The sequence below is a fragment of the Chrysemys picta genome, chromosome 2 (genome assembly GCF_011386835.1).
Source record: "Chrysemys picta bellii isolate R12L10 chromosome 2, ASM1138683v2, whole genome shotgun sequence".
In the NCBI taxonomy this organism is placed as follows: domain Eukaryota; kingdom Metazoa; phylum Chordata; order Testudines; family Emydidae; genus Chrysemys; species Chrysemys picta.
Genome location: NC_088792.1, coordinates 324198 through 336333, shown reverse-complemented (window position 1 = coordinate 336333; position 12136 = coordinate 324198). Strand labels below are relative to the sequence as shown.

Genomic DNA, 12136 nt, shown 5'->3' with positions numbered 1-12136 from the left:
ATGCGCATCAGGTAACTCTCAGTACACAAGCTGCAATAATGGCCTGCACTCACAAAGCCTGCTCCATTTCCACTTTGCATTGTGTGAACGTACGGCAGTCCACTTTTGTTGGACTTTCACACTGCAAATTGGGAAACTGAGGCAAAGGACCCTGCCCAATGTACTATGGGGTGAGTGTTCTCATATGGTCACATGTTTTTGAATCGTGGTTATGGTGTTTCCCCAAATTAATGTGGTGTCCCCTTTTTCCTGTTAATAGAAATGTTCTTCTGCTAGATGCAGCCTCAGTACTCACAAGGGGGCCACTATTGCCATTAGAGGCACCCAGGGGTGGTGCTAAATTTTCCCAGATGATTGGGTGGGGGCTCGAGCTGGTTATGCTTTGTATTGTTAAGAGGAACCCCTAGATATTGAACCCTGCCCTTATCGCAGCCAACTCCACCTGGCAGAAGTGTTACAGATGGAACCCATGTAACTATCACCCCCACCAGGGCAGAGAATTTAAAAACAAAAAGCAGTTATTTCTCCACTATGCTCCGAGGACTAGTGGACCAACCGTGGCAGGTTTACAGACCTAAATGCAGGAGGGTCCACAATGCTAGGATCTTTTGGACTGCAATACTAGTTAAATTAGTGGAGAAAGAACTGTTTGCCCCCAGGAACTCCATGGGTATTAATGGTGTGGAGGTTGGGCCGGGTATTCTGGGAGACCCAGCTTATCCCCTAATGCCCTGGCTAAGGAAGTCATACACAGGGCATGTGAACAGAAGGAAGGTATAATTTCACTATCGCCTGAGGGGTTGCAGAATGGTACTCAAGTGTGCATTTGGCCGGAGATGGTGCTTTTTATGGACTAGGTTGCACAATATTTGTGAGAGCAAAGGGGGAAGCCTGGCTGATGGGTGGGAGGCTGAGGTGTGAGACTTGCGAGCAAGGCAGCACACAGAGAACACAAACACCTGTGGGAATGCTGGCAGAGATGCCTATGGTTCATATTTTGAGCTCCATGCCTGAACACGTTAGCCCGTGGGCGGGGACACGGACAGCGAGAGCACTGAGGTATCATGCAGGGGTGGCTGAAGTTCAGAGTTCCATGTGTGCTTTTGTAAAACCCGATTCATTATTTCAGCTTTATTGAGAGGATTCTCTGGGTTAAATGAAATGATGATCCATGATGGGTGCAATAATAACAATCTTCCGTGCACAACAAAATGGGAGGGGGGGAGTTACAGGCCAGTATGTCCCCTCCCTCTGGCTCTTGCCTCTGTCACTTGCTAGGTGAGCTTGAGAGCTGCAAACAGAGGCAATGAACAGGGGAGTTTCAGAGAGAGTTTGGAGAGGCTTTCCTTCCAGCTGCAGCGTTATGCGTGATACCAAGATGACCAGCGACAGAACACTGGCAGTGACCTGCACCAGATTTGCCATGTTCTCTTTCCTGCCTGAAGGCAGAAAGGGTTTCATGAAGTGGCTGTACTCACAGAAAAGATTCTTGGATTGGCAGGGCAAGTTGGGATGCTACTGAGACTCAGAGAAGCTGAGGAGTTCCTGTAGAGCCAGGTTCGTACCCCAAGTTCAAGGAAGAATGGATCTGGCCACCGAAGATCTGGAGAAAGAGGAAGTCAGAGAAGAGGCCTGGTGGTTCATAATCCACAGAGGCAGGAGGTCACAGCAGCTGGAGACAAAGGAGGATGTGGCCACCAGAGAGCAGAGGACCAGGAGGAATTCCATAGGGCTAGAAGTTTCAAATCAATACCAAGTCTGCAACGTGGAAACATTGGAAGATACCTCTCAATATCCAGCAGGTTCAATGGAATATGGGACACACATATGGATGGCAGCTCAGCCCAACCGGTAAGAAAATGAAGCTTGCCTGCAAAGGGTTCTCCAACTATCCAAGGAAGACAGACAATCCTTGTTCGAGATTCAGTACTCGGAAGAACCAAAAGAACATTCTGCAAGGCACAGGCAGACAATAGGACAGCATGCTGCCTTCCCGGCACCAAGACACGAGACGTTACTCTAAGATTGGACAGGCTTCTTAAGTCGACAGCAAGGATCCATTGGTGATGGTTCATATCAGCACTAACGACACTGCATCGCAGGATATCTCACAGATAGCAAATGAGTTGAGGGAACTCAGAAGCGTGCTGAAGAAAAATGTCCAAGTGATCTTCTCTGAAATCCTTCCTGTCCCACAAGTGAAGGAAGGCAGAAGGCAGACGATTCCAGAAGTAAACCACAGGTTAAGTAAGTGGTGTAGGGTGGAGGATTTTGGTTTTGTGGAACATTGGTTCATCTCCCACGGGAAGAGGGGACTATATAGTTCAGATGGCCTCCATCTCAGTAGAAGGGGTCCAACCTCCTTGGAGACAGGCTCACTAGAGTAGTCAGGAGCAGGTTAAATTAATAGCAAAAAGGGAGGGTAAAAAGAGGGACAATCTGAGCACACAGCACAAAATCGAGATGTTGAGAACAAAACTAATCAAGGAGCCAAAGGACACAAAGAGAGGAAATTACTGAATTGCCTCTACACCAATGCTAGGAGTCTGGGTAACAAACAAGAGGAATTGAAATTGCTCATCTGTGAGCGTAAGTTTGATCTACCTGGTATTGCTGAAACCGGTGGGATGAGTCGCACAATTGGAATGTTAAAAATCAATGGTTATAACCTATTTAGGAAGGCTCGAGTGGGCAAAAGGTCGGGGGAATGAGCTCTATGTCAAAAATAGCATTCCCTGTTTCCGAATCAATGAAAATGAACGAAAAGAAAGAGCTTATGGATCAGTGTTCTAAAATAAAGCCCAGGATGGGGTATCAGATCACAATATCACACTAGGAAACATGAAGAATGGTCCCTTACACAGGTATCTATAATATGTAGGGGGGGAAAGCTGCACGATCATGGGAGACTTCAATTTGAGTGAAATACACTGGAGGTCTCATGCTGGCAGTACTAAAATATCCTTGGAATTTCTAAGCATTGTAGATGACAATTTCCTAAAGCAAACAGTGTTGCAGTCAACACAAGGGATTTCTTTATTACACCTTGTCCTAACAGATAAAGAGGAACTGATCACACAACTGAAAATTAATGATAACATAGTTACAAGTGATCATGATTAGATCACATTGGTAATTTGCCTTGCAGAATAAAGTCCAGATCAGTAACCTATATAGTGGTGCTTTAATAGGGCCAGTTGCACAAAGCTGCTACGGGCTGGGGACCAACTGGCTAAGCGGCAGTTCTACAGAAAAAGACCTGGGGATTACAATGGATGAGAAGCTGGATATGAGTCAGCAGTGTGCCCTTGTTGTCAAGAAGGCTAACGGCATATTGGGCTGCATTAGGAGCATTGCCAGCAGATCGAGGGAAGTGATCATTCCCCTCTATTCGGCACTGGTGAGGCCACATCTGGAGTACTGCATCCAGTTTTGGTCCCCCCACTACAGAAAGGATTTGGACAAATTGGAGAGAGTCCAGCGGAGGGCAACGAAAATGATTAGGGGCCTGGGGCACATGACTTATGAGGGAGGCTGAGGGAACTGGGCTTGTTTAGTCTGCAGAAGAGAAGAGCGAGGGGGGATTTGATAGCAGCCTTCAACTACCTGAAGGGGGGTTCCGAAGAGGATGGAGCTCAGCTGTTCTCAGTGGTACCAGATGACAGACCAAGGAGTAATGGTCTCAAGTTGCCGTGCGGGAGGTCTAGGTTGGATATTAGGGGAAAACTATTTCACTAGGAGGGTGGTGAAGCACTGGAATGGGTTACATAGGGAGGTGGTGGAATCTCCATCCTTAGAGGTTTTTAAGGCCTGGCTTGACAAAGCCCTGGCTGGGATGATTTAGTTGAGGTTGGTCCTGCTTTGAGCTGGGGGTTGGACTAGATTACCTCCTGAGGTCTCTTCCAACCCTAATCTTCTATGATTCTAAATCAGCTGTGAGGAAGAATTAAATCAGAAAAATGTGAATTATAATTTGGGAATCATGTAACAACACTTTACTAGATGCCCAAAAAGCCACAAGCCCACAATTAAGGAAGAAGGCCAAGCTGGTTAAAAAAAAAACTCCCTGATTTAGAAGGGAAGTGAAGGCAGCTGTAAAAAAATAAAATCTAACAAATGGAAGAGCGGAGAAGTTGATAGTAATGAATATAAATAAGAAGTTAGGAATTGTAGAAAATTGATAAGGGAAGCAAAGGGACACAAAGCGAACTCTATGGCTGGAAGAGTTAAGGACAGTAAGAGGGAGTTTTTAAAATATATTAGGAAACAAGGAGAACCCTGACAATGGTATTGGTCTATTACTAGATGGAAATGGTAGAGCTACCGATAATAATGTGGAAAAGGCAGAAATGTTCAATAAATATTTATCTTCCATAAACAACGGGTCTAATAGGCCAAATAAGGCTAAGCCTTCACTGGCAGAGCTGCTGCCACGGGACCCTGGATTGCGGTTTTTACTTATTATTATGCACCAGGCAGGTTCCGGAACAGCTGAGGAGGTGGTATCTGCTATTCAGCTTCCCAGGTTCATCAGTATCAACCTGGATTCGACAGAGATTACTGATGAGCCCGGGAAACTGAGTAGCCCCGGAACCTGCATGGCACATATAAAAAAGCTCAGTGTTCTTCCACTGGGTGGCTGGGGGAGGCACACCACCTTTCCCATTCTCTGGAGCTTCTCCGGCCACAGGAAGTGGGGCTGGGAGGGCTCAAGGCTCCAGCCACGGGGGATGGGATCTTGTGCAGAAGGGACAGGCTGGGGAGGATAGCCTCCCTGAAGGGGGTGTCCACCCACTGCCCATGTTCTGTTCTGTATCTGGAGAAAAAACAGATTATATAATCTCATCATATGCTTGTAGCAGGTTGGTGACCCGCTCCAGCCCTGACAGGGTTGGAACCAGCCCTGGGAGAGGGCTGGCTGGCTATGAAAGAAAGACCTGGGCTGATTGGGGAAACAGCCGCAGCTGGGCCACGCCCCAATCAGGGCCCAGCTGGCCCTATAAAGGCTGGGAGCCAGGAGCAAGGACACAGTCTCTCTTTGCATTCAGAGAGAAAAGGGCCTGGCTGCAGGGAGCTAGAGACAGGGTACTTGAGTGGAGCAGGGCTGGGGAAAGGCAGAGGAGCAGGGGAGCTCCAGCCTGGAAAGGCCCAGGCTGCGGCCTAGCATAAGGCCAACAGGTACTCGGGGTTGCAGAGGGCAGCCCAGGGGTAGGCCAAGGCAGCAGGTCCAAACCCTCCTTGCCAGTGATGAGTAGGCTGATACTGCAGTCTGCCCCAGGGCGTGGGGCTAGACGATGATTGGCAGTAGCCTTATACTGAGGTGAGGTGGGGATAGTGGGTGGGGGTTCCCTGGGGAGGGGAGACCCTAAGACTGAGGGGTTACTGCCAGGGGGCAACACCCCAGGTAAAAGGGCACCGGGGTCCAGGGCGGGACACGGGGGCCAGAGGACAGGCGGATCACTGGCCTGCAAAGGGCGCTCCGGAGCTGGAATGAGCTAATTCCTGGAAATCACCAGCAGGAGGCGTCGCAGGGGTGAGTCCCGCACGTCTACAATGCTGCTAACACACTGTCCGTTCCACTAGTAGCTCTAGTGACAGCCTCACAGAGCTCAATCTATTTAGTTTAACAAAGAGAAGACTAAGGGGTGACTTGACTACAGTTAAAAGTATCTACATATAGATATATTTAGTAATGGGGTGTTCAATCTAGCAGAGAAAAGTCTAACCCAGGGGTTCTCAAACTGGGGGTTGGGACCCCTCAGGGGGTCATGTGGTTCTTACAGGGGGATCGCGAGCTGTCAACCTCCACCCCAAACCCTGCTTTGTTTTCAGCATTTATAATGGTGTTAAATATATTAAAGTGTGTTTAATTTATAAGGGGGGGTCGCACTCAGAGGCTTACTGTGTGAAAGGGGTCGCCAGTACAGAAGTGTGAGAACCACTGGTCTAACATGATCCAATGGCTGAACGTTGAAGTCAGACAAATTCAGACTGGAAAGAAGGTGTATGGTTTTTACAGTGAGGATAATTAACCATTGGGACAATTTACCAAGGCTCGTATTGGATCCTCCATCACGGATATTGGATGTGTTTCTAAATGATCTGCTCTAGGCATTATTGTGGGGTAGTTCTCTGGTCTGTTATACAGGAGGTCAGGTGTTGCAGGCTCAATACAGCTGGACTCCCAGGTACAAGTGTTCTTAGTGCCCAGAGGTTGGATCTGAGAGGTGAATGGGAGTCCTGGGAACTGCATTGCAGAGATACAGAGGTTAGTAGTAGTTGCTGGTCTCAGTAGCCAGCATTATCCAGGGGCTCAAGAACATGACTGGATCCCAAATTATGGGCCTGCAGGGCCTGCTGGCCTCGTGGGAGCATGTTTTGCAGGAGCAACAAGGAGTCTGGTGGCACCTTAAAGACTAACAGATTTATTTGGGCATAAGCTTTCGTGAGTTAAAACCTCACTTCTTCGGATGCATAGAGTGAAAGTTACAGATGCAGGCATTATATACTGACACATGGAGAGCAGGGAGTTACTTCACAAGTGGAGAACCAGTGTTGACAGGGCCAATTCAATCAGGGTGGATGTAGTCCACTCCCAATAATAGATGAGGAGGTGTCAATTCCAGGAGAGGAAAAGCTGCTTCTGTAGTGAGCCAGCCACTCCCAGTCCCTATTCAAGCCCAGATTAATGGTGTTGAATTTGCAAATGAATTTTAGTTCTGCTGTTTCTCTTTGAAGTCTGTTTCTGAAGTTTTTTTGTTCAATGATAGTGACTTTTAAATCTGTAATAGAATGACCAGGGAGATTGAAGTGTTCACTTACTGGCTTGTGTATGTTACCATTCCTGATGTCTGATTTGTGTCCATTTATTCTTTTGCGGAGGGACTGTCCGGTTTGGCCAATGTACATGGCAGAGGGGCATTGCTGGCACATGATGGCATATATGACATTAGTGGATGTGCAGGTGAATGAGCCCCTGATGGTGTGGCTGATGTGGTTGGGTCCTCTGATGCTGTTGCCAGAGTAGATATGGGGACAGAGTAGGCAACGAGGACAATCTGGCTCAGGATCACGTCCATGAGTTGCCTCTGTATCTCTCTGTCTTTTTCCAAGCTTTTCTTTGCCAACCTAGTGAGGAGGGCTTTAAACTAGTTTCAAAGGGGGCAGGTGGTAAAAGCCCAAAGGTAAACATAGAAAAGGGCAACCTTAACAGAGGGTAGATGTTGGTGGGGATCATGGAAAATTACCATAGGATCATAGGAGAACAAGAGGGAAATCAGTGCGGGAGACAGCTCAATATTTTAGATGTTTATATGCAAATGCAAGGCGTATGGGGAATAAGCAAGTACACAAGCTAAATTGTGACTTAATTGGCATGACAGAGACTTGGTGGGATAAATCTCATGACTGGAATATTGGTATAGAGGGGTATCGCTTGTTCAGGAATGCCAGTCAGGGAAAAAAAGAGAAGTGGTGTTGAATTATATATTAAGAATATATACACTTGTTCTGAGGTCCAGAAGGAGGCGAGAGGCAGACCAGCTGAAAGTTGCTGGGTGAAGATAAAAGGGGGGGGAAAACAGGGGTGATATCATGGTAGGGGTCTACTGTAGAATAGCAAATCTGTACGAGGAGGTAGATGAGGCATTTCTAGAATAAACAACAGAAATATCCCAAACCAAAGACCTGGTAGTAATGGGGAACTTAAACTACCTGTTGGAAAAGTAATACAGCGAAATGCAGAATGTCCAGTAAGTTCTTGGAACACACTGGGGACAACATTTTGTTTCAGAAAGTGGAGGAAGTAACCAGGCGAACAGCCGTTTTAGACTTGATTCGGACTATGTGGGAGGAATTGGCTGCTTGGTGACTCGGGGCAGCTGGCCCGTAACTCCAGCTTTGCCCAGCAAGCACAGGTAGCAGTGATTGCTATGAGCACAGGGTGGTAGACGTGGGGGGGGGGGGAGGGGAGCCACACCTCTGGGCAGTGAGGTGGGAGGAGAGGAAGGAGTAGAGCCTCTGACGTGACGCCGCTCCCTGCTCTCAGCCCTGTGTTCACTGTGGCAAGCTCCCCACACAGCCAGAACTGGCTGCTCGTGCCTCCTGACCCCTGGAAGAATAGGCACAAGGCACGGACTGGGGACTCAAACACAGAGCCCCCAGCACTGCTGCTCCTAGGGCACCAAGGCCCCCTCACCCCCCACATTGCAGCGTGAAAGCCACACCCAGCGGCCTGGCCAGGGCACCACTGGCCTAGAATGCTGTGCAGCATGACCACCCCGCCCAGCTCAGCACAGGGCTGCATGCCAGAGCGGGACACATCTATGGGCTGTGCTGCTGGGGGCAGCTGCACCCTGATTGGATCCAGCCCTCAGGCTGCCTGCAAGCAGCCCAAGGAGAGGCAACCGTCAAGGCCCAGGGGCCAAGCTGTGACTGCTGGGAGAGCCAGGGCATGGAGGGTGGGACCAGGAAGACTGCTCCGCGTTGGGCGGCTGGCAATACAGTGCTCTGGACTGGACTGGCAATGCTCCGTAGTGTGTTCTCAGGCAGTCCAAGAGTGCCACCTCCAGGGCAGAGGCAGAACTGCAGCCCTGAGAGATTCCCCCGGGGCCATGTTCTCAGCCCTGGGACTGAAAGCAGGGAGTGTGGCGGGATCCCAGAAGAAAGAAATGGGAATCACAAGGCAGTGGGGAGCACTGCTCAGATCTGACCTCTGGCACCCCAGGTACCCAGCAGCCACCTGTTTGCTGGGTCTCCTGTTCCCTCCACCTCCATGCTCTGGTAGGGTTGCCAACATTCTAATCGCACACAACTGAACACCTCTGCCCCGCCCCTGCCCCGAGGCCACACCCCTTCTCTGAGGCCCCGCCCATGCTCACTCCATTCCCCCCTCTCTCTTCCCCACACTCACTCACTTTCAGCAGGCTGAGGCAGAGGGTTAGGGTGCAGGGGGGTGAGGGCTCTGGTTGGGGGTGCAGGCTCTGGGGTGGGGCTGGGGATGAGGGGTTTGGGGTGTGGGAGAGGCTCCGGGCTAGGGCAGGGGGGTGAGGTGCCAGGGGGTATGGACTCTGGGCTGGTGGTGTGGGTTCTGGCTGGGGCCAGAAATGAGGGGTTCAGGGTGCAGGGTGAGGGCTCCGGGAGGGAGTTTGGGTGTGGAAGGGGACTCTGGGCTGGGGCAGGGGGTTGGAGTGCAGGGTCCCACGGCACTTACCACAGCTCCCAGGAAGCGGCCGCCAGGTCCCTGCAGCCCCTAGGCGCATCTGTGGCCAGGGAGGCTTTGTGCACTGCCCTCGTGCTCGCAGGCACCGCCCCTGAGCTCCCACTGGTTGTGGCTCCCAGCCAATGGGAGCTGTGGAGCCGGCACTCAGGGCTGGGACAGCATATGGAGCATCCCTGGCTGCCCATGCGCCGAGGGGACGCAAGGACCTAGCGGCTGCTTCCTGGAGCCACACGGAGCTAGAGCAGGCAGGGAGCCTGCCTTAGCCCTGAGTGCCCGCTTCGCCGCCGACCGGACTTTAACGGCCCGGCTAACAGTGCCGACCGGAACCGCCAGGGTCCCTTTACAACCAGGCATTCCGGTAAAAAAACGGACGCCTGGCAACCCCACGCTCTGGGCTGGCATGTCCCCCTTACCTTCTGGATGCAGATGGCGGCCTGCTCACGGTCAAGCTCCTTGGCCCCAGTCTCCCGGGCCCGCCTCTCTCGCTCCTCGTCCCGCCGGATCTCCCACATGAACTTGGAACGAAGGCGGCCCTGGCGCATCCGCTCCGCCATCTGCACCAGCTGCACGGCCTCGTCGCGCAGCATGGCAGGCCGGGACGGCTGCAGGAGCAGGGCACAAAGAGGGTTAGGGAATCTGTGCCCCGATCCATCCCATGCCAACCCCAGCCACGGGGCACCAGGAAAAACAAAGCCTGCACGTCCCATGGCCAACCCCAGCCAGGGCACCAGGGAGAACAGAACCTGCACGTCCCATGACCAACCCCAGCCAGGGTGCCAGGGAGAACAGAGCCCGCACGCCCCATGGTCAGCCCCAGCCAGGTGCCAGGGAGAACAGAGCCCACACGCCCCATGGCCAGCCCCAGCCAGGTGCCAGGGAGAACAGAGCCCACACGCCCCATGGCCAGCCCCAGCCAGGGGCACCAGGGAGAACAGAGCCTGCACGTCCCATGGCCAGCCCCAGACAGGGTGCCAGGGAGAACGGAGCCCGCACGCCCCATGGCCAGCCCCAGACAGGGTGCCAGGGAGAACGGAGCCCGCATGCCCCATGGCCAGCCCCAGCCAGGGTGCCAGGGAGAACAGAGCCTGCACGTCCCATGGCCAGCCCCAGCCAGGGTGCCAGGGAGAACAGAGCCCGCACGCCCCATGGCCAGCCCCAGCCAGGTGCCAGGGAGAACAGAGCCCACACGCCCCATGGCCAGCCCCAGCCAGGGGCACCAGGGAGAACAGAGCCTGCACGTCCCATGGCCAGCCCCAGACAGGGTGCCAGGGAGAACGGAGCCCGCACGCCCCATGGCCAGCCCCAGACAGGGTGCCAGGGAGAACGGAGCCCGCATGCCCCATGGCCAGCCCCAGACAGGGTGCCAGGGAGAACAGAGCCTGCACGTCCCATGGCCAACCCCAGCCAGGGTGCCAGGGAGAACGGAGCCCGCACGCCCCATGGCCAGCCCCAGCCAGGTGCCAGGGACAACAGCCTGCTGCACTCTCCCCAGGCTTGCCCACAGTTCTCTGTCAAAGCGATCCAGGGCCAGACCCAGACACCTCATACATGGGAAACACCGGTGACAGGAGCCCATAGTCCCTGGTACGGCTCCATATCCCTAACAGGCCCTGGTAGAACCCCCACTTCCTGCCCTGCTCCCCCCTGGGAGCACACCCAGCCTCACAAACCTCCCGCCCACCCTGCAGGCCTGATATAGACCCACCCCTCCTTTCTGCCCTGCACTCTCCCAGGGGCTCCGATACAGCCCTGCCCCCACTCCTGCATCTCCCTCCACAGGCCCTAGAACATCCTCATTCCCCCTCCTCCCTTGCACCACCCCAGGCTCTGGTACAGACCCCACCCCCCTTACCTGTTACTGTCCTGCACACTCTCCTGAACTCTCCCCACCCCTCCCACTACAGCGCCACCCCCACCCTCCACCCATCCTCTGGGGCCTAGCACAGCCCTGCACCCTCAGCCCCTCGTGCAGCCCTGTACTTCAGGTGGGAGTCCTCTTGTCAGAGAAAGAGGCAGCCGGTGGGCTAGCATCCCTGTTACAGGCAGCCGCAGGGCAGGCACTCACCCCACTGGGCATGCTAGGCTCCACCCGGGCCAGGATCTCAGACAGCACCTGCTGACGCTCCTTCAGGGCCTTGGCTCTCTGGTTCACAAAGTACTTGGGGATGGGCACCTCCATGTCAGCCTGGGGAGAGAGCACAGGAGCCTCCCCATTAGTGCCATCAGCCCTGGCTTCAGGGCCCTCCACCCCAGCCTTTGCACCCAGCCCCCCACTAGGAGCTCCCTCTCCTGACCAGGGGCGTAACCATGGCTAGGCCATGGCCCACCCACTTAGCATCCAGACCCACCCCCATAGCCCCAGCTCCGCTCCGGCCCCAGCACTTGCCCCGCTCCACCCGCCCAGGCAAGCCTCTGCGCCCTGACCCTGCTTCCCAGATGCGCACCTGGGCCGCAGGGGGCCCCTGGCCAGCATGTCCATCGCCCCCAAGGCCGGCTGGAGAGGGTGGGGGGAAGCAGCCCTGATTCCTCCTGCCCCCCCCCAACCCCTGTCATTGCCCACCCAAGTGTCCTATCCTGGCTATGCCCCTGCTCCTGACGCTGCTTTCACAAACCCCCTATTGCCACCGGCGCAGTGTTATTATGAGTAATGGGGTTGCTATGATGCAAGAAGCTCCAGCCTCTTCACACCACTCAGCCCTGCTCTCCCCTCCCCTCGCTGGTCTTGTGGGGCAAAGGGGAGCAAAGAGCCCAACATCTCAGTGCAACTCTGCTTTCTCTTCCCCTCCTGTGAGCAACAGGAACAGGCTGTACCCCACTCCTCCCCCTCCCGCACCCAAAGGTGCCCCTGGAGCTGCCCCCCAAACCTGGGAAGCAAGAAAGGGACCCCCATGTCTGCAAATGGATTGCTTAATTATT

At 53.6% G+C, this 12136-nt stretch overlaps 1 protein-coding gene across 1 annotated transcript in view; it reads right to left on the bottom strand.

The window, feature by feature from the left end:
- Positions 1-11416, bottom strand: part of IQCA1L (IQ motif containing with AAA domain 1 like) — a 39698-nt gene extending 28282 nt beyond the window's left edge. The window contains exons 1-2 of the mRNA XM_065586426.1: positions 11286-11416; positions 9634-9822 (exon numbers count right to left, since the gene is read on the bottom strand). Of these exons, the coding sequence (XP_065442498.1) occupies positions 9634-9822; positions 11286-11399 (303 nt within the window). The 5' untranslated portion in view covers positions 11400-11416. The remainder of the gene's footprint in view (positions 1-9633; positions 9823-11285) is intronic.
- Between the last annotated feature and the right edge of the window lie 720 nt (positions 11417-12136).